At 52.6% G+C, this 22686-nt stretch overlaps 1 protein-coding gene across 1 annotated transcript; it reads right to left on the minus strand.

Annotated features, from left to right (window-relative positions):
* Nucleotides 1–8785: 8785 nt before the first annotated feature.
* LOC119102475 (protein dhs-3-like) lies at nucleotides 8786–22358 on the minus strand. The gene is made up of 7 exons (XM_037225846.1): nucleotides 22308–22358; nucleotides 21690–21758; nucleotides 17497–17658; nucleotides 16124–16206; nucleotides 14631–14747; nucleotides 10126–10230; nucleotides 8786–8893 (listed from the first exon to the last, which is right to left on the minus strand). The coding sequence occupies exons 1-6, from the start codon at nucleotides 22356–22358 to the stop codon at nucleotides 10137–10139; spliced, it is 576 nt and encodes a 191-aa protein (XP_037081741.1). The 3' UTR covers nucleotides 8786–8893; nucleotides 10126–10136.
* Between the last annotated feature and the right edge of the window lie 328 nt (nucleotides 22359–22686).

The following is a 22686-nucleotide window of genomic DNA, read 5'->3' on the forward strand; positions in this document are numbered from 1 at the left end:
AGACTAAAATTAGACGTCCGGGCTATGTACTCGTGCATCTCTTGAGAAATTAGTTCGATTAAGTTGTCCGGCGTTGGTTTTGGTTAACCTACCGACCTACTCGCGGTATGCGCATGGGCCCTCGGCGTTGACTTAAGGCTCTCCCATTCCCTGTTACTTGCGGAGGGCTCTAAGCTCTTGTCGGGCGTCCCATCTATGAATCTCATCTCGGGCACTCTCGATCGTTCGGGGGCGCTCCACATTCAGTTTTTGGTACCTTTATTTGGGGGGGGGGGGCTCTACGTCCTTATCGGGCCCCATCTCTTGACCTGCTCGGGCACATTCATTCGTTTGGGGGCCCTGCACATTAGGTCTTGGTTACATCGAACAAATCAGAAGAGAGTGAATAATTATCGTCCCATAGACTCTAATGCCGCAGAACTTCTTGCAATCAAAGGTGTGAACTTTGTACAGGCGCAGTCAGCATCTATGTACATTTTACTTCACGTGGAGGCAGGAGTTGAGCGTTTTGCATATGGCAAACGGTGGAAACACTTCATCTCAAAATTGTGTGGTGGTAGCAACACAACTGGTAATGCGACTGCACCGGATCAAGGTCGACCAGCTTCAACAGACAGCGCAGCAGCACCATCAGGACCGGCGAACGCACCTCGTGACCTCGGTGGGCCAGATGCAGAAAACAGCAACGAAGATCAGTCGCATCGGGGTCACATCCCGAACCTGTCGTTCATATTTCCAGATATCGACAAGAACTTTCCTGAACCCTCCAGTGTTAATGTAGAAGTCAGCTTACTGAAACTGAAGGATGATGTACTGCGCACATTCATAAGGCACAAAGTAGGCAAACTAAATGTCATTGAAGGTCAGCAGAACTTTATCAGAGACCTTAGCAAAGCGTCTTGATATCGTCAACTAGATAATAGACTTGATATCGTTAACTAGATAATAGACTTGATATCATTAATATATAACTAGATAATTAGAGCAATACGTGTAAGCGCCTAATACGCTTAGATACACTGTCGTCTGACGAACAGATACGAGACAAACCATTGGAGTGCCGATTCCCTCAAACGGCGTGAATGTTTAAGCTTGTAGATTAGGAGCTCATGGATCATGCTGACGTTCTGAAAAACAGCCGAAAAATCAGTGTAAATGGTACCCGTCTGGCATCCGTCCGACATGACCCTCCAAGGCAACTTAAAATAAACACATAAGTCAGTGCCGCACAAACCCCTAGGCTTAACACCATGCCGATGAGGGAACAACGCAGGCAAGGCATGGCTGGACGGCTCATCACGGGCGACCTGTCCCAGTATCTCCCCGAGAGGAGGAAGCAGGGGCATGCTTCTATAATTTGACGGCCCCTTTTGTGTCCCTTTCTTGAGAATTGGTGCTATGTTTCCCTGCCTTCATCTCCCCGGAAGGACGCCAAAAAGTCGCCAAGAGTTTACAAATCTTGATCAGCGAGGCAAGCAACTCGTCCGCGCACTCGGTAATTAGGACACTGATATTGTCGGTCCCACACGCCTTGTTGGGGCCTACCGTTGTTATCGTGGATTGCACGGATGCCTCGAACGCTCTCAGCTGCTTCAGTGACTCGACTGGGTAGCGTGGTGCAACGGAAGGGTTTCGCACACAAAAAATTAGCAATTTCAAAGCAAAAGCGTGATTTAACGCAGCAGTGCGAACCACGAGCCACATTTAACGCGAGCTACGACATCCGAAACGAGTGTCTGCCTAGAGTTAGACAGGCTGGAAGGGTTAGACAGGCTGGATGTGCATGACTTCTGTGGCACGTTTTAAAAGTGACCAGTGCCGCTAAGGCAGTCTTGAAGTCTTCGGTGCGTTAATGTAAATATCGAGTGGACTTGGATTTGGACACGGACTAACATCACGTCTACTGTCCGCAAACTCAGCCGCAGTCGTTAGCCCGCAGCTTCTCCGCCGTCGTCGGAGAACTGCCTTTCTCAGCCGGCGAGCAGCTCGCACCGCACCACCGAACCAGGCGGCAGTCGGCACCGGAGAGTCACCGTGGGGCGCGATCGGCAGTGGCGGACTGAAGTAGTATGTAGGTGTTCGTTGCTTGGTCAACTGCGACGACGTCCAGCAGCTCCAACGGGATCAGCGAGAGACTCCGGCGCAGAGAACGTTGAAGTCAGCCCTCTGATAGTTGAATGCCGCTTACCGGCAAACTGGGGGGAGTTCAGAGACCTGTTCTACATTGACCTGTGAAGGCATGCGTTGGGACGGTACTTGGTCCTAATGCTTTCTCCTCTAGTGGTTTGGCAGACCCGCTGTTTCAGATCCAGCTAGGCCGCAGGTGTCGACGAATCTGGAGGCATTGTTCGACGCTCTCCGCAGGTCGGGAACGACACACTGGCCGCCAGTGGTTCACTTATTTCAGTGAGATTGAAATCTCCAACGAAAACCGTTCTGTAGTTCAGCGTTTGCACTGCTGACAGGCTAACAGCTATTCTGTCAGTTGCAACGTCGTCGTCGAGAGGGTGGTAACACACGGCCAGAGTCACCCGATGCACCCTGCTGCCGGATCAGCAGCACCTCGGTGTTGGCCGGGTTTGACAGGCCCACCGACAGCAGTGCCGCGCGGATGGCGCAGGCCAGGCCGTCACCCGCAGCCCCCACGACCTCGGCGGAACCAGTAGCATATATATATATATATATATATATATATATATATATTATATATATATAATATATATATATATATATGTATATATATATATACATATATATATATACATATGTATATATATATAAATAATCAATAAACTGAAATTAGCCACATTTATGTTAGATGGACTTTTCCAATCTGATAATCAGGTGGACACCTAGGGCTCGCGGCAGTTACTGCTAAGCGCGGTCACTTACCCAAAACTTCATTTCTCCATAGCGTTTAAGCCGCATCTGATTTTGTGCGGGATGTTTTGTCATCCTCTTCTGATTTTCCATCACGTAGAACTTTCGCTGCCGCCCAAATCAAACGAAAGCAAACGCTGCAGATGTCTCGATGCATTTTAACCAAGCTGCTTTTCCGGTTAGTGAAGCGGTGACAAACCATGATATCACAAAAAAGCGTGGTAAGAAAAGCAGGCTCTTCGCTCAGGTAGGGCGGTTACGGATGACAGGCGTCAGCTTCACGCGGTTACGGCTGACAGGGCGTCAGCTTCACGCGGCAGCTTATGGGCCTCTTGTGGCATACGGAAAGAAGCGGGGGCCTTTTTTAGGCACGGAGGGTCGTGCTGGACGCAAACGCCATAAACGAACAGGAACCGAACTTGGGCGGGGTTTCAGAAAATGTGCTGTGGAGGACCGTGCGCAGTTATGAAGTCCGCCACCAAAATTTGCCAACGAACGAGGTTCGCCCGGCACTGGCCCACTTTTCTTCTCGCAGTTGTTGAGGCTGGTTGCCGATGTTATGGGGAGGGGCGGGGGGACTGATGCCCGCTCACAACTTAATATGAAAGTATTCCCCTGTATAGACTCGTTTTATTCCATGTCGCTATGGAATGTTTGCCGCCATCACGCCCTCCACATAACACAAGTGGCGCTTTATTTCAAAATACTTGTCGCTTTTTCCTGTCGGCATTTAGGTTTTCGTCATTTCGGCATGGTGATATTTTCCCATGTCGTCATTTATTCAACAAGACAATCAAAGGGACTGGTCTAAATTTGCATGGATTTTCGGCTGAGATAGTCAACTTTTGCGACCATTCAGTACAGTTTACAGTTATGCCCTTCTTAATAAAACCTGAGATATTTTCGTTTGTGAGCTAGACGCAAGTGAACTTGTGCAGGCTTTTTTTCGCCACACATTCTGAAATCATTCATATGCATGGTGCGATAGAAACGTCACGCAGTTTTCGCTTCTTCAATGGCAATATCGTGTTCCAGGGCAAGACAAATATGACCACTGTTTTTTCGCATCTGAAGCACGTCAGCGAGGAACATGACGTCAACAGATGGCGGTTGGCTTTCGACCAGCTTGAAGCGCCTAACGCAATGTTTCGAATACGAAGCGCGTTTTGCCATACCTAATTCAAACATTTGGGCAGTTCTATTATTCACGACAGAAATGAGCCTGGGACTGAGTAGCTCGATAAAATCAGCATAACCGTGAATGCAAGTGCAAACAAAAGACATGCCGGAGAAGCATAAAAGCACACGAAAAAGTATAAGAGAACAACAGGAGAGAAAGTGCCAAAACATGCGAACACGAAGATGTTCGGCTAATTTCACACGCAGCTGTTCAGAAACCACTGTTGGCGAATTGAAACAAACTTAGAAAACGCATGTGAGTGGGTCCGTAAAATACGGTAGCAATTCTGACACTGCAAGTCTGGCAGCAACCCTCATCCCACAAAAATCGTTCCAAGGCATTATCAAACGATGACGTGTTGAGGAGTGTATTTATTAAATAGACATGCTTTGCCTAGAACAGTACTTGCCGTTTGAAAAAACATACCAACAGTTACAAGTGGAGCTTTTCCATCTTATCAGAAGGCTGCCTCAACAACTTCAAAACGCGGGTCATTCTCTGTAAGTTGCTCACCATTTACACGTCCTCCAAGTTGGTATGTTGTCTTTTTTACGCATCACCGTTAAGTAGGTCACCAAATTCGACCCTGGCTCATCGACTTTGCCTTTTGTCGCCATTTTTTTTTTCCAGTTCGTCATTTAGCCTTCCGCAATTTTTGTTATACCGCTGTCAGGAGTTCGCCACGTAGCCAATTCGATTTTTGGCTCGTCGGATGTTTTACATGTCGACAATATGGAAGTCGTCATATCGATGTCAACAAAAAGCATTTACCAAACTGCAAGTTGACTTTCTGCCGGGGAAACCGGTGGGCGGCAACAAAATGTCAGTTGAAATGAGACGCGTTTATCACGCTGCGTGCCCCGAAGAATTCACGTGTATGATTCTTGGAGATAATCGGTTATCACGCAGTGTTTTAAAGTTAACTTTTCATAACTTAAGACGTAACCCATCTTAATATAGGGGGGGGGGGGGCTTGTAAACCTCTCCTAAGGTTACTGAAGGTACCTCTCCGGTATGTGGTACAATTACGCCCAAAGTTCTCGCAAGCCTCTGGGGCATCTGTTGCGCGTATTCGCACGTTAAAAACGTTGTCCCTAGCGGCTCCGGCTCTGCTAAGCGGCGGTTTATTAGGACCGCTGCACGGCGATCACGGCCGGCACGGGCGGCGGCAACTAACGGCTCCGCGGAACGTGTGCGGCACGCCGACACTGTTACATCGACGGAGCCCTTCATCATAAACATATGCTAAAAAACAACGATGGCCTCCGACACAACATGCTGACACTGGTGCCTCGAGTAATACTTAGAAACTGCAAACTGAACTGCGTGCTTAATCGTTGCTAGGGATGGGCCCTTCCGCCTGTTTGTAGGACAAGGTTACATGTTCTATACGCCTTGCTCCTTATTCCGCTAACTTGCGCCGTGCCACAAGTTTGTGCAAAACTGGTAACCATGACAATGGCAATTGATTTTGCACAGGAATCGAATTCAGCACTGCTAGCAGGTGTGCTACGCCAGAAACCTTTACTAAATACTGCTGTTTAAATTCCTTACATATCTGAATAGCGAAAGCCAGTGAAGATCTTACAGCAAAAATTACCGTAAAGCTACAATAGGGTGGCGGTTGACACGTTTTGCGTTTTTACGCCGGGTAACTTTGGGAAACCAGAGATGTGGGGTTCGCCCCCCCTGCGGTTGCCCGCCCTTTTACCAGGGTGACAGGCATGGTGACCGCCATATGGCCCCCAGTGGCTGAGACGCGCCGGTAAAGCCCCCAGACGCGCAGCATAAGCTACTTTCTTGGATTTCCTGACATCAATATTTTGTAGGAGGCCATAGTATGGAGGAGAGCTGCATAAGCTCAATAATCTAGCTGATAAGACGCCACATCCAACAGAAAATCTGGTCCAACGCGATTACGCACTGGTTGCCGGGTTCATATAACCTTTAGATTGATAAGCCTTGCGTGGGCCTCCCCAAAATCGGTTGCAGTTTGATTGTACGGAACGTTTTGGCACGTTTCCGATTCATTTGATACCCTCCCCTTTTTGTTCAGTTTGTTGTGATGCAGCAAACCGACGACTTTGGTCTCAACACGGGCCCAATGAGAGGTGAGGCCACATTGCAGTACAGCCGTCGTGGATGTATTCTGGCAAAGATGATACACAAAGTCAGACATGTCACGTACTCAGGATTTTTTTGGGTCGAGTCACGCCCATTGGATGCATCCTGCTCGTTCTACGCACATTGAATAGAAAGAATTGTGAGCAGGCGCAGACCCGGTTCCCTCCAACTCCATACCACGCATTTGCTGTAAAAAGCTGCCTTAAACGTCCACTGAGTTGAGATCACGACAACGTGGTTTTGTCGGCGTATCGTGTACTGTTCAGACACAGTTCAGGTGGGAGAAGTCCTACCGGCAGACTGTCACCTCTCCACGTCGCTGCCCGCTTGCAAACCTACCGACAGGGTTGTGGAATCACATGGGCAGCTGCTTCATGTCCTGTACTTCGTAGGTACGAATCACATTAGCATCAGTCATCCACAAGTATTCCGATCATTGCCTGAACGTATACACTGACCATGCCCACATGAATGCAGCGAGGAGTTCCGGAGTGCGTGAGTGCGTGAGTTGCGGAATACGGAGTGCGTGAACTCCGGCCCGGCGTTCTGGTGCAGAATGCCATCTATCGTCGACATCCGCAGGCTGGCAGCTCACACCACACAGATGATTGCTTTTATAATATACACAAATAGCCCTAGCAGTTGGTCTCATGGGTCCAGATACCCGCTTGGCATCAGGCACGTACTTTACATGACCCTCACGCACGAGCCCGGCGGTCAGCTGAAGCGGCCCGTGCCTGGGACACACGAGTACAGGTTGATTGGCTGCTTGGGCCGCTGGCCGCTGCGCCCGCATGGTCACATATCGCAGCCGTACGGGGATACACTGCCGTGGCTGGCTAGGCACTGGGACATGATATCAGCTCATCTGCATACCGATACATTTCGGCTGGACTCCAGAGGTACCTGTTTGTTGATACTTTGTGGCGACGCTCGGGCTATTCGCCTCCACATTACTACCAGCATGTAATCAGGCAACGAACGATCACCCACCGACCCACACCATAGTATACGGTGAATTCCAAACGTAAGCACCAACGTACAATCAGGTATCAGACATGGCTATTCACGCGCAGACGCCGCTTACGGTGAAGCACTGCCTCTGTCTCATCATGTGGCAGTGATGCGGCAGACATTGTTTGGCGGGCTGTCAATGGGGGTGAACGTTACATAAATCAGGCATAGCTCCCGCGACTATTTCCTTTCCCGAGCGCAACCAACCGTGATCGTATACATAGCCACTCCTGTAACACAGACAGACCGCAAACATGCATGTCGATAGAAGCCAAAGGCTTGTCCTGGAACTGCGCGTGTGTTGAACAGGCCCCAGGGCGTGATCCGGTGGAAAGGCGTCAAAGCGCACGTACATAGACATGGTAATCTTCGAAGATGAGACGTGCTTACCACATCTGTAATAACCTTACGGGGAAGACGTATTGCTGGTCAGCTCGGATTATGCCCCATTATGCATCGGAAACTGTTCAACTTCCATTTCGATTTGCAACTCCAGCTCACAAACTCCGGCTACGACACGTGGATTAAGACCGCGCTATTGGCCTGCCGCGATACGCCATATTATGCGAGTCCCTTCCCTCCCCCTCCCCATTGGTAACGTATCACATCACTCAGGCACCGCTCGGCGGCCGCGAGACACCCCTTCGGCGACTCTGATGACCCCCTCTCCCACCGTTGTCACGCGCAACGCCGGTACCGATCTCGTCACGGTCACCGCTGGGAACTGTGGCAGCACAGTCACCATCGGAACTGTGGCGGCACGGTCACCGTCGGAACTGTGGCGGCTCGGTCACCGCCGGGGACTGTGGCAGCACGGTCACCGCCGGGGACTGTGGCGGCTCGGTCCCCGCTGGGAACTGTGGCGGCTCGGTCACCGCCGGGGACTGTGGCGGCACGATCACCGTCGGGGACTGTGGCGGCACGGTCACCGTCGGAGACTGTGGCGGCACGGTCACCGCCGGGGACTGCGGCAGCACGGTCACCGCCGGGGACTGTGGCGGCTCGGTCACCGCCGGGGACTGTGGCGGCACGATCACCGTCGGGGACTGTGGCGGCACGGTCACCGTCGGAGACTGTGGCGGCACGGTCACCGCCGGGGACTGCGGCAGCACGGTCACCGCCGGGGACTGTGGCGGCTCGGTCACCGCCGGGGACTGTGGCGGCTCGGTCACCGCCAGGGACTGTGGCGGCACGGTCACCGTCGGAGACTGTGGCGGCACGGTCACCGCCGGGGACTGTGGCGGCACGGTCACCGCCGGGGACTGTGGCGGCACGGTCACCGCCAGGGGACTGTGGCGGCTCGGTCACCGCCGGGGACCGGGGACTGTGGGGCCGCGGTCACCGCCAGGGACTGTGGCGGCACGGTCACCGCCGGAGACTGTAGCAGCACGGTCGCCGCCGAGGACTGTGGCGGCTCGGTCACCGCCGGGGACTGCGGCAGCACGGTCACCGCCGGGGACTGTGGCAGCACGGTCACCGCCGGGGACTGTGGCAGCACGGTCTGCAGGCACGGTCGCCGCACTACTTGTGCTCGGACGGTGGAGGGCTAGGCCGAACCGTTGTGAGACGTCCTGCTGCCAGGCGCCATTCATGAGCGGGACCGGTGGGGACCACTTGCGCCCCTGGAAGCCCTCCATGACGTCCGTCAGCTTCAGGGCGTAAGCGATCTCGAACAGGGTGTTGTAGCCCAGTACCCTGTCGACACGACGGTACGCGAGTCACGACAGTGCTGATCACACCAGTGCGGGTCTACGTGCGGCTCGGTCGACAGGTCACTACACTGCTGGTACTGCCGTCTCATGAAGGCTAGTGAAAAAGGTGAGCGTCCATGGCGTGCCTCAACATTTCTGATCATCTTTTTCGTTTAGCGAATACTGTTTGAAGCACATATTGTGTTTTGTTTTGTGGCTGTTCATGTTAACATATACAAGCTAATCATATTGCTGGCTAGGCGCATTTATATAAATCTATACAGTCGTCGCAGCAAAGACCTTGATCACGAGCAAGCTCGTGACGACAGGTCAGCTTATTTCATACGTGCAACAAAATATGTTATTACCACCAATGATATCGACCAATGCATAAAGAGACACGCATGCGTCTGTCGAAATCACCAGCAACGTCATACTCCTTGGACGCAGGCAGCGCGGGCCGGATGTAGACGGGGGTGAGCTACACGTGTTCTGCGCCAACAGGCTCCATTCCGACCGGACCTACGCAGACTAGTTGACAGGCCCCATCCGCAAGGACCATCGAGGACCATCGACAGACCCCAGCATGACCAGACCAGCGACAGACCACGGCTTGAACAAACCAGCAGCAGACCATGGCATGACCGGACACGCGGCAGACTCCGGCATGACCGAACACGCCGCAGACCCCGGCATGACCAGACCAGCGGCAGACCCCAGCATGACCAGACCAGCGAAAGAGTGCGACGTAATCAAACCAGCGGCAGACCACGGCATGGCCAGACCAGACCACTGCGTGCTGCTGGCAGGATGCACAGTCGCCTGGACAGACGTACATTGAAAGCCGACGGGACGGATGCAACCTCTGGCGGCGATGCAGGGTGCACTCGGACGGCATGGATATACCCGCCTTTGAGCGGTTCACAGAGACCCCATGTTTTGTCCGGCATGCATACTTCAACACAGGCACGCGCGTGCTCACAAACACATGCAGAGGACGGTGAGTGGGCAGCTGGAGCAGCCTCTCGCCACACTGTCCCGCTGGTTTCATCAGCTCGGTCTAACAAAAACTAGCCAACACTGTCCTCCACACACACCCTGAGGTCAAACAAAAGCCTGCCCTGGAAGCGCACCTCACAGTTAGTTCAGCAGGGTGCTGGGTCGCGACTGAGCACGAGAGGCAGACGGCACGAGCGATTCTGCCAGCACACACTAGCCGGCCGCATGCACTCTTACTGTGGACCGCACTAAGCTGTCTTCTGGCGACCGGTAAAGGCGTCCATGCTGCGCTCAACTCTAAAGCTGCGGCCGAGCCACCAGTAGGCGTTACTGGGCAAGAGCCTGGCGCAGCGACGGCGTCCGTCACACGCGCGCCAGTCGACAGACGGTCTGACACGGCCGGCCCAGCGCCAGCGCGACCGCCCCGGGACACGCTCAGCACAGCCACACCTACCTGCTGCAGCGGCACACCGCCAAACAGGATCTTACTGAATGGGGTGTTCCTCATTTGTGTCGGGTTTTGAGCTGAAATGGCCATTTTGAAGATCGTTCGGTGCAGTTCACAGCCTTGCCCTTCTTGCGACCTACAACCCTCCGGTTTCTGGGCTACATGTCCGCGAAGTTGTGCAGACTATTTCGTGCGCATTATTTCAAGGTCATTCAAGCATGTATGACGCCATAGAAATATCATCAAAACCCTGCGACCACACTGACCATGCCGTGTTCAAGGCCAAAAATAATATAATTGTCGAGCCGTTCATATCTAATGCTCGTGAGGACGATTTCCAGACATTATGGGTGTCAATCGGCTATCAAACAATGCTGTACAAGCTATGCAAGAGTCTAACACGAATTACGTTTTGCGCTACGTAATATAAGAAGTTATCAGTCTTCCCAGTTATTACGGGAATAGGACTCGATACCCAAAATCTTAAGATTCGCGCAATAACCGAACGTTCCTTAACGCAATCAAACAATTATGTAATAAAGAGCATATTAATTAAATCGAGAAATTGTATTGCTTAGAGCGGTCTTTTACACTTGAAATACGCCAATAGCTAAAAGCGAGCCTATTTAATCATATCTAATGCTTACTGGAAATGTGGAGCATTCTCTTTAACCATTGCCTTGATCAAACTGAGCCAATCACCCATAAGGTCAGGACACAGCCTGAGTTTGCGACGGGCGTTAGTGCCATGATTCCCGACGGGAGGGGCTTATTTTTTACCAGCGAGTGCCAATCTTATTAATAGTACCCAACCACTGCGGACAGCCTGACGGAAATAAGACTTGATCCCAGCCCCCACTGACGCTAAAATGTACAGTACCTTGCACATCATTGGGCTATCGATGTGGGTTTGCCCTGGTGCTTCTTAAGGAATAATTCGCATTTGAAGACATTGAAGCAAGCATCAGAATGATAAAATAAACTCACTTATAGGTATAAGTACACTTTTAAGCAGAAAGTACTGGTCTAGACAAAACATTTCCCTTTTGAGTAAATATGCTCCTCAATACGTCATTGTTTGAATACGTCATGGTACCTAGCACATCACTGATTGACAGCCCATCCGCCGTTATCTCTGGAAATCGTGCTCACTAACGCCATATTTGAACCACTCGACAGCTATATTTATGTTGACCTCGATCGCCGCATAGCTTATGGGAGGGCAAGGATTTGAATGGCGTTATTATGGCATCATGGATGCCTGGGTAACCTTGAAATAGTCTCCCAAAAAAGTCAGCACATCTTTGCCCGCGTGTAGCTCAGAAACTAGAGGGGCCATAAGCAGGGCAGGGCTGTGAATTGCACCGCATGATCAAGATGGCTGTTCCAGTTTAAAACCCAAACAAGAGTGAAACACTTCCTTTAATTCATTGTTTTAGCTGTGTACCGTACGTACTCACTCGGTTATCCGGAAGTCTTGACACCCAACTACGGCTGTTCGGATATACATGATGGAGCCCCCTGGCTTCGCCCACGAATAAAATGGATGTTTGGACATTTGAACACTATGTACATCAAACTGTATGACCTTACGCTGTGTCAATCCAACCGCAATTGCCTACCAGAAAGTTGTGCTCGCCACTCTGTTGTCAGACACCATCTTACGAAATACTGCGCCGACAGCTTGGGACAGAGCAGCACATTAGCGCTGGGCAGAACTAGACTAGCAGCAGGCTAGCATCCAGGCTAGACCGGCGTCACACTAAACTGGCATCAGATGGGACGAGCCTAACAGCACACCATGTTACTGCAATGTCACGATCTTCAGATCAAGTCACGTCATTCCACTGCAGAATGCGCTAGTATGCACCATTAGCAACATCCTACATTCAGCTCAATCGGTACAGCGGTTCCCCACATGGCTTTTGAAAATAGATTTCCGTGTTTAATAAGCGATGCAATTGCGCGGTGTATACCTTGGGAAGGCTTGATCTAGGGACATGTATACATACACGGACTGATCAGCACGCCATGTATGCATACATGGCGCGCTGATCAGTGCCGTTCCCTTGCTAGTGACACAAGATTTTGCTCGATCGGCCTCGCAGTTCCCAGCATAATGTTTGGCAGCAGTCTTCGCATTTGACACACACTGGCATTGACTGAAGAGCATAAATCGGCGATAGCTCGATCTGAGATCGAGAATCTACATCTGCAGGGTGCGCTAGTCCACCTCCATCTTATGAAGCCGGATTTGACCCGATCGACCCCGGAGTTCATTCTGTGATATTTGACAGAAGATTGAGGCATTTGTACTTCTAATGGTGTTTATTTCTGCATTGCCGATGCGGCCTAAGGTCACGAAACTGCACACATCTGATGTGCGGGCTCTGAGCAGTCTATCGCGCGTTAAGCTTAAGACCAGTAGTTCCCGGAAACGTGTTTGGCAGTTATGGCAGTAATTCGGTGCCGGGCGGAGGGCGGTTACAGCACCAAGAGGGTCAGACAGGCCTCGGGCTTTCCAGTTGTCGGAAACCGACTGCTTAAACGCCAAGCTGACGCAGCTGACTGCGGCACACGGGACTCTGTTCTACTCCTCCACCGACCCCGGTCACTCGAGCCGCTGCCGTCCGATCAATATGCTGACCGGGATCATGCGACAGTGACGACGCCTTCGTATACACCACGGAGACACTAGCATTCACAGAGGCTCTTCAGTTTGCTGTTTACCCTTCCCAATATCTATACAGGAGTTCGCACAACTGAGGTTGCAAATAAAACAATATCCTGCCGAATCCCGCAACTTTGAAACAAAAATGCGCGAGATATCGCTCAGCGTGCAATAATCCTGCGCACTAATAAACTGCTATCATGGGGCAAATAATGCTCGGAAACCAATCAGTTTTGCGAGCGTTGCGGTTGTAATGCTTCCGGTTTGTATACTTATTCACAGAAATCTAGCCCAACATTTTGCAGGCACCAAATAATCGACTCCAAGCTCAGTGATCACAATTCGTACCAGGTAGTGCTGGTTAAAAAGGCTCAACCGCGTTCCAGAAAACAATATCATTTCAAGCTGATCGTTTTTAAGTGGCATGCAGCGTCACAACACTACAGCCTCTCTCCAGTTATGTTCCTGTTTCGGCCAGTTGCCACCTGTCGCAATAGGTTATCCATATGAACTTGATTTTCATTGCCAGCTTGAAACGGGGGCATAGCTGCGCGCATGTGGCACAACACAAGCTGAGCACCAGGCAGCTTCTAACGTATGATCTATTTCACATAATTTGTACCGATCTCTTTAGATCCAGCTTACGTGAAGAGGGCTCTATACCCTAAGAGCCCACCATCGAAGTATCACGAGCTTGTCTCGAAAGATAGTGTTGCTCCCACCGGACACGAATGTGAATAGGTTGTTCTGGCGCTGGCTAGTGGCACAAGCCCCCACCATACCGGTCCCTCTGGCTAGTTATGTACTGACATTGTCATACTGGTCAGAAGAGATAAGAAGGCAGAATACAAGCCACAGTAAACATATATATATATATATATATATATATATATATATATATATATATATATATATAAACATGTGCTGAGTCCAGAGCGCCATGAATGTCAGTGTAATGTAACCGTTCACCCCCCCCAAAAAACTGCACGATTGACTTCAGCGTCAACTTTATATCTCGAGTTAGTGCACCTCCACCTTTGTACACAGGCTCGCGGCCAGGCGGGTGCGCTGGTTGTTCGTGCACCCCTGACATTTGGGGTGCACCCCCAGCCTCGTTCAGTGTGAGCGCATCCCTATACTCCGGCGTGGGGGTGCTAAGAAGATTGAGTATGGCCGTTCCTGGCGTTGGCGTTCGCAGCAAATCGTAAAACAGCACAACATAATCGTCACAGCCCGGACAAGGGATCGCGTATGCACCAAGTGCGTACCTTTTTCCTGGTACACCCCGGGGGTTTGGTCAGCCAACAGGCATGTCTGTCCTGCTAACCCCGGGGGTTTGGTCAGCCAACAGGCACGTCTGTCCTGCTAACCCCGGGGGTTTGGTCAGCCAACAGGCATGTCTGTCCTGCTAACCCCGGGGGTTTGGTCAGCCAACAGGCATGTCTGTCCTGCTAACCTCGGGGTTTGGTCGGCCAACAGGCATGTCTGTCCTGCTAACCCCGGGGGTTTGGTCAGCCCACAGGCATGTCTGTCCTGCTAACATTTGCGAACCGGCCATGAACGGCATGGAAATGAGCGGCGGTGGGGCCGGCGGCGGCGGCGCGCCGGTCAGCGCACACTCACAGCTTGAAGAAGAACAGCGGCGTCAGGTAGCCCGGGATGATGACGTGCTCCTTGTTCAGCAAGATGGCGGTCTCGATCTGATCCGCCACATACTCCGGCTCCAGGAACGGGATCACACTGAAGCGGAATAGCCGCCGCTGTCAAGGCCAGTGGCGGCGGCACCTCTGTCGAGTTAACGGATGTTTACCTCGGTTTTTTTCCTGCGCCGTCGTAGGAGTGTTGTTACAAGTCGCAAAGGGTTGGAGGGAAGGGGGACGACTGCCCGCTCACCTGGTCATAAAGTCAGGATATCATCATTCGCATGCCCCCCGGAAGTGAGAAAGCGCCATCTGCCAGGGCGTGAGCAGCGACCGTCCCCAATTGTGCATCATGCGGGAGTTGTAGTGATCATCGGCAATTCTCCGGAGGGAGCAGCAGTGATCATCAGCCATTCTCCGGGAGGGAGCGGTAGTGATTATCAGCCATTCTCCGGGGGGGGGGGGGGGGGCAGTATTCATCAGCCATTCTCTGGGAGAGCAGCAGTGACCATCAGGCATTTTCCGGAAGGGAGCAGCAGTGATCATTGGATATTCTCCGCAGGGGCAGTGATCACCAGCCATTCTCTGCGGGAGCAGCAGTGATCATCAGCCATTCTCCGGAATGGAGCAGCAGTGGTTATCAGCCATTCCCCGGGGGAGCAGCATTGATCATCGGCCATTCTCCGGGAGAGCAGCCGTGATCATCAGCCATTCTCCGGAAGGGAGCAGCAGTGATTATCAGCCATTCTCCGGAAGGGAGCAGCAGTGATCATCAGCCATTCTCTGGGAGAGCAGCAGTGATCATCAGCCATTCTCCGGAGGGGCAGTGATCATCAGCCATTCTCTGCGAGAGCAACAGTGATCATCAGCCATTCTGGATCATCGGCTATTGATCATCGGCTATCACCGGAGGGACGAGCAGTAATTATCAGCCATTCTCCGGGAGGGAGCAGCAGTGATCACCGGCCAGAAGGGAGCAGGAGTGCATTCAGACGCCAAACGATCATAACCGGAATCCCACTAATAAGTGATAATCGTACACCAGAGGAGAACGACACAACGATTACCATCTGACCACTAGACAAGAAGCGAGACAGCAATCACCATCTAAACACTATGAGACAAGAGCGACACAGTGATCATCACTGCGGACACCAAGGGCGCGATAGAGCAATTCTTTATTTTTTATCAATAGAATTTCTGTGTGACATCTCCAGTCCCTTACACCGGGCTGTGTGACATCCCCAGTCCCTACACCGGGCTGTGTAATATCTTCAGTCTCAGTGGCGGGCTGCGTGACATTCCCAGTCTCAGTGGCGGGCTGTGTAACATCCCTAGTCTTAGTGGCGGGCTGTGTGACATCTTCAGTCTCAGTGACAGGCTGTCTGACATCCCCAGCCTCAGTGGCGGGCTGTGTAACATCTCCAGCCTCAGTGGCGGGCTATGCGAGATCTTCAGTCCCTGGCACACACTTACGTTGACTTGGCGCCATCAAACATTCCCGTGTTGATGAAGAACGGGCAGATGACAGTGGTATGCACATCGTCGTGGCCTCCCACCTGAAATGCATTGGGCAATGCCACTGAAGCAACAGGAAGGAACACACCGACAACGAAGACTTAAGAAAGAACCATGTCCTCCCCTCGGACAAACAGGGACTCATTGGGAGCTGTCTGTTGTAATGCAAAGCAAGAGACAGCGAGTCCGGTATCTCAGCGTCCGCGGCGCACACTTCACGTTGATACCGTTTTATCAGCTGCTGCCGTGTTGCTGATGCTCAGTTACACCACGGCACGTGATACGGGATTAATAATAAGCTGCCCAATCTCTCAGGGGTTTAAGTGTGCTTGGCCGGGTTACACAGAGACAGTGTAATCTCACCGTCCCCGTGTACCTGACAGGATTCATTTCGATTGTTTCTGATAACAGTGAGTCCTTTACAAACCCGCAGTGATTCCACAGAAGCAGAGGTCATAAACAGATACACCGAAGACGTTTGACGGCCGTAGGTTGCGCAAAGCCCGCCGTGAAAGAGCACGTGAATCGAGCAACACAATTACGTTGGCTTCCAAATACGGCACAACGACACTGGCTGCAACGCTACACAAGCAGTCATCCAGATAGCATCTTCAGCTATTCGAAAGCTTTAAATAAAGCATGCATGCATTGACACAGACCCGCCGCTGAACACAACTGACGATAAAGGACCTCCCCGGTCTGATCCAGACGACCTGTGCGCCCCGGTCACAGACCCGCCCCGGTCTGATCCAGACGACCTGTGCGCCGCCGGCAGTCATCGCACTGCGAGGCGACGAATAAAGGGACGCATGTGCCCATTCGCTTTAAGAGTGGATACCGATTTCGAATCACTTAAAATGTTAGAATGCATCTGTGGGTGTAGCGCCTCTGTCAAATACAGACAACAGTTTCATGACGCAAGGAGAAAAACCAGAGTGGCACGGTTTCTGCGCTTTGCACATTCAGTTATTTTGGAATCGTGGTAACAAGGAAGCATAAGCATAAGCATAAGCATAAGCTATGTAAGCCCCACGGACGCGGTACAAGCTTGCACGCGTCTAAATGCTCGGAAGAATATCTAAATTTCAAATAGCTCTACAAGTCGTTCGACGAAGCTTGCCCGCGAGCAGCGACGTCCAGAGTCCTAGTGCAGGTGCTAAGCATCACTGCGTAATTTGGCCTTAGATTCACCTGTCTAACCTTATGAAAATGTAACACTTCGCCTGCCTATGGATGCATGGGGACGCCCCCCCCCCCCCCCCCATGTGCAGCTGGGCTTTTACCGCAGCGTTTTAAAGCCAGTTCATTCCACAGGGGGGCGGGGAGATCACCTTCAGCTCAACGGTGAGCGACTCGTGGAAGCCGACGGCGGCGAACTTGGAGGCGCAGTAGTCGGTGAGGCGGCTCATGCCCTGCATACCGGCCAGGCTGGCGATGTTCACCACGTGACCCCCTCTTGAGGCGATCATGTCCGGCAGGAACGCCTTGCAAGTCTGCACAAGAGGGCGCCGGGCGTCAGTCGGCCTGCGTCTGAGGTAGGTCGCTCGTGCTCGGTGGGCGCCGCTTGTGACGGGCGCTCGCGCCCGCGCGGCTTGTGGCCGGTGGGCGCCGCGCCGGGGGTCAGCAGCGGGCGGTGGGCGCCGCGCGGGGCATCAGCAGCGGGTGGTGGTCCGCACGCCGGGATCAGCAGCGGGCGGTGGTCCGCACGACGGGGATCAGCAGCGGGCGGTGGTCCGCCACGCCGGGGATCAGCAGCGGGCGGTGGTCCGCACGCCGGGACTCAGCAGCGGGCGGTGGTCCGCACGCCGGGGATCAGGCAGTGGGCGGTGGTCCACACGCCGGGGATCAGCAGCGGGCGGTGGTCCACACGCCGGGGATCAGCAGCGGGCGGTGGTTCGCGCGGCCGCGGGGATCAGCGGCGAGACGGTTGATCCGTGCGCCGGGGATCGCGGCGAGCGGTGGTTCGCACGCCATGGGATCAGGCAGCGGGCGGTGGTCCGCACGCCGGGGATCAGCGGCGGGCGGTGGTCCGCAAGTCGGGGATCAGCAGTGGGGCGACGGGACTCTTACGTCTCGAAATAAATAAGGGCACCCATGGTTGATCTACGGGTTCTTTTGCTTTCAACACAAAAAACAACCGCTAGCCTTTTTTCAGTCATATGGAAATCGTGTAAAATCATAATGAATCCTATAATGTGCAAGGCGTCAGCCGATATATTATGATGCATGATAATATATATATATATAATAATATATTATATATCTATTATATATATATATATATCTATATATGTGTGTGTGTGTGTGTGTGTGTGTGTGTGTGGTGTGTGTGTGTGTGTGTGTTGTGTGTGTGTGTGTGTGTGTTGTGTGTGTTGTGTGGTGTGGCGGGTGCGTGTGTGCGTGTGTGCGTGTGTGCGTGCGTGCGGTGCGTGCGTTGCGTGCGTGCGTGCGTGCGTGCTGTCGTGCTTGGTGTGGTGTGTGTGTGTGTGTGTGTTTGTGGTGTGTGTGTAAATACCCGCCTAAGACATCGCTTCGATACATTGTGCACCATTATTATGACACAATGGCAGGGAAAGTTATCATAAAATACGAGTGCATTTGACAGACCCCGGGAGGCATGACAACGGTCATAGTTACCGCAACTAAGCACAATTTCTCAAAGGACAAACAGGACAGCTTGGAAACTACACCATCACGAGACGAAAGATCTTTTTACATTTTCGCATTAAAAAGCAACTTCATAATTCACAGAAGATATGCGGACCCCGTGGTATTTAACGGTGACTTCTTTGGTGGCTAAGACGTGGTTCTAAAATTCCTAAGGTCGCAAAAATTGCTGCGACAATGAAGAACGCTCACTCGATGACGATGACTGTTACGACGTGATGATCGAACCGCTGACAATTACACAAATGATAGCGACTCTTGTCCTTGCCACCAAGTTTTTACCGTCTCTTACTTTAAAATATATATATTATATCATATATATTATATATATATGTATGTATATTTCTCTTCTCTCTAAATGTTGATGTGCGTGTTTGCGTGTGTGCGTGTTGTGCGTGTGTGAGTGTGTGCGTGTGTGCGTGCGTGCGTGCCTGCATGCGGTTTGCGCGCGTGACATGGTGCGTGTGTGCGTGCGTGCGTGCAGTGCGGAGGCGGACGAGCGTACGGGTGTGCATGCGTTCGTGTGTGTTTGAAATGACAAGTTATTCGTTGTCAAGGTTTTACTGATTTCAGAAATACCCATTTAAGGCGCACGGCGGCATTGAAACGCGCCTCAGGCTATGTGACGTCACCGAGCGCTGGCGGGCCGTCGGCGACCGGTAGGGTTACGTCATCGAGTCGGCCGGTATAACGCTTCTGTTCAGCTTGTCGTAAAACGGGGAACAGGGATTGACATCGGCCTAGCCTAGCATTCTTTTGAGAAAAAAAAACTCTGATGAAGGTATTAACACATAAACATCCCCAGCACGTGCTGGGAACGTACCTTTTCAACAACATATCGTTCCTTTTCAGTCCTCATTGGCATCTTGCTGTGCCGAGAACGGTTTGGACGAGCCGAAAGACAACAAAATAGTATACATGTAAGCAAACAAATGATATAATTTGCCCTGTCCACCCTGAGTGAACCCCTGCCAATGCCGGGTCAGCAAGCGTCCCTCCCCACCCGCACCCCCACCCCGTCCCACGCACGGAATGGCGAGATCATCGGAATGTTCCCCGACTCGTTCCGGGTGTGCCCCGGTGTCTGGCAGCGCTCCTCGCCGCCGAAACTGCCAAGTCATCGCCACTTTCGCCAGTCCGACGGACGGCGCTGGCGGAAAGCTAACGAAAGTGACGCAACGTGACGGTCCGGCGCGTCGGCGTTACGTCCCACACAGCGCCATGCCGTGGGGGGGGGGGGGGGGGGGGGGGCGGAGAACGGCACCGGTGGTCCCTAGGCCGGCCGCACCGGCTGGGGACCGCGGGAATACTGCAGTGCAAACCCAGGCCGTTCATTGCCGGCTGGGCTGCGTGTCCAAAATATGTTACGGGGATTAAATTCGTCCGACATTAGTTCGTTCGTTTCTCTGTAAAAACGAACACGTGGCGTTAACGTGAAAATGCAGAACCTACGAGTGTCCTTGACGCACAAAAGGAAGATGCTTCAGGCACGCTGCTCATTTATCTAGCGCACTATGAACGAAAATCAGCGAGCTGATGTGAAAAAGGCATAATTAAGCCCGATGCCGGTTGGACTAGCATCACCTCGCTGAGTCCCGGCCGGACCCGCACGCGACAGCAGGGTCTCACCTGGAACACGACATACACGGCAGATTCCAACTGGTCTCATTTGACCCAGCACAGCCCCGTTAGCCTAACCCAACGCAGCCGTCCCGCTTGGTTACCACAACCCAGCAGTCCTCGCTCATCTAACACGGCACGGCCGAGCTGGGGCGATACTAAACACAGCAGAATCCCTCTGGGCTAACCCGACACCGCAGTCCTCGCTGGCCCGACGCCACACCGCTCAGCGCCGGCTGGTCTAAACGTGACGCCGCAAAGGGACGCTGGGCAAACGTCAAACAGCCCGGCTCAGCCCGTCTCATGCGACATAGCAGAGCAAGGCTGATTTGGCCCGGCACGGCCGAGGTCCCGCCAGATTCTTGGTTTTATGATCAGCGACCTCATACACAAGAAGCAAGTATTCAACAGGACAACACGACATGGTCGAACACGGCACGGCGAACACAAAGTCGCCTGCCTAGCTGGTCCAGCACATATCAGCAGCAGTTCTCAGCTAGTGTAACACCACATGTTGGAGTCTAGGCTAAGCTAACACGGGGCTGCAGAGGCCCGGCTGCTTCAGCACTAGTGTAGCACTACATATATGGGAACCCAGGCCGAGCTAGCACAGGGCTGCAGAGGCCCGGCTGCTTCAGCACTAGTGTAACACTACATATCGGAACCCAAGCCGAGCTAGCGCGGGACGGCAGAGGCCCGGCTGCTTCAGCACTAGTGTAGCACTACGCATATTGGGAAACCCAGGCCGAGCTAGCACGGGCTGCAGGAGGCCCGGCTGCTTCAGCACTAGTGTTACACTACACATCGGAACCCACGCCGAGCTAGCACGGGGCTCCAGAGGCCCGGCTGCTTCAACACGCCATAGCAGCGTCTCTGCTCGGCTGATAAGAGACAGTAATCTCAGCTGCTTCAAAACGGCACAATCTCGGTTGGGGCGACACGAGACAGCTCAGTCTTGGCCAAACTGGCCTCACGCAACAGAGCGGTTTCGTGGCCGTGATTGTCAGTGGGACTAAGTGGGACCGTCAGTGGGGACTAAGTGGGATCGTCAGTGGGACTAAGTGTGACTGCCAGTGGGACTAAGTAAGGCCGTCAGGGGACTAAGTGGGACCGTCAGTGGGACTAAATGGGACTGCCAGTGGGACTAGGTGGGGACCGTCAGTGGGATTACGTGGGACCGTCAGTGGGACTATCACGTACATACCCAGAATGTGAGCGAGCGTGTTGAACTCCAAACGTCTTCATCGATCAGCTTGTCTGGAATCTCCAGCAGGCGATTTCCGATGACCATGCCGGCATTGTTGACCTAAAATTGCTGACCTGGAAACGTCAAATTAAGGTCAGGACACGGAACACAACCCGCTGCCACACGAGTCGAACCATCTACAGCGACTGGATTGAAGCCGCACTTTGCGCCCACGTAAAATGATACTTTGTCGCACATAAAGTGCCACTTATTCGTCCTTAACTAACATCGCAGCACCAAGCTGTGATGTTATGAAAAGCTATTAAAAGACCGCAAAGCGAACGCGTATGCCTGTAGATGCCAGCGCTCGAGAGCACGCCAGGCACGGCTTTTGTTCCCGATATGCGCTTATGTAAATGCATGGAGTGTGTGAGTAATAAAGGGAGGGCCCCTCTCCTCCCATCAAATGTTTGCCATGCTGTTCGGGATTGAATGTGAACGCCGAACCGAATATCTGCCACGGGGACGGGAAGCCGGTTCCATCCGTACCGAAGCCGCTCTGGGCACCGCAGCGGCGGCTTTAGCCGAGGGCCACCGGCGCGCTGTCTGCCTTGGCGCCGGAAGCGATCGGCTCCTGGCGCCCGGCCAACCCTGCCCCAACGCCGGCACGCGGAACAGCAGCACGCACGAGCAGTCGGTGTTGGCCGGGTGCTGAGGCATCGACTGATAAATTGGTTACTAGATGTGACTGAGTAGACGGCAATCCCGCTTCCAACGGGAGCCATTTGCCCGGGAGGATACAGGGGTTTGTGGTTTCCTATCTCATTTTTTTTCTCTTTTAGGGAGGGCTTGTAGCTCAGAAACCAGACGGTTTTTGGTCTTAAGAGGGACAGGGCTAAGAACTGCACCGATCTATCTTCAAAACGTCTATTTTGGCTCGAAACACTACACAAATGTGGAACAAGCCCTTCAATCGAAGGCATTAACACCAATATTGCTTGCCAAAGGACACACAGGTATTTAAACGCAGAGGCAAGCCCCCGACTCA

The sequence above is a fragment of the Pollicipes pollicipes genome, unplaced genomic scaffold, assembly GCF_011947565.3.
Source record: "Pollicipes pollicipes isolate AB1234 unplaced genomic scaffold, Ppol_2.1 Scaffold_5724;HRSCAF=6776_pilon_pilon_pilon, whole genome shotgun sequence".
In the NCBI taxonomy this organism is placed as follows: domain Eukaryota; kingdom Metazoa; phylum Arthropoda; class Thecostraca; order Pollicipedomorpha; family Pollicipedidae; genus Pollicipes; species Pollicipes pollicipes.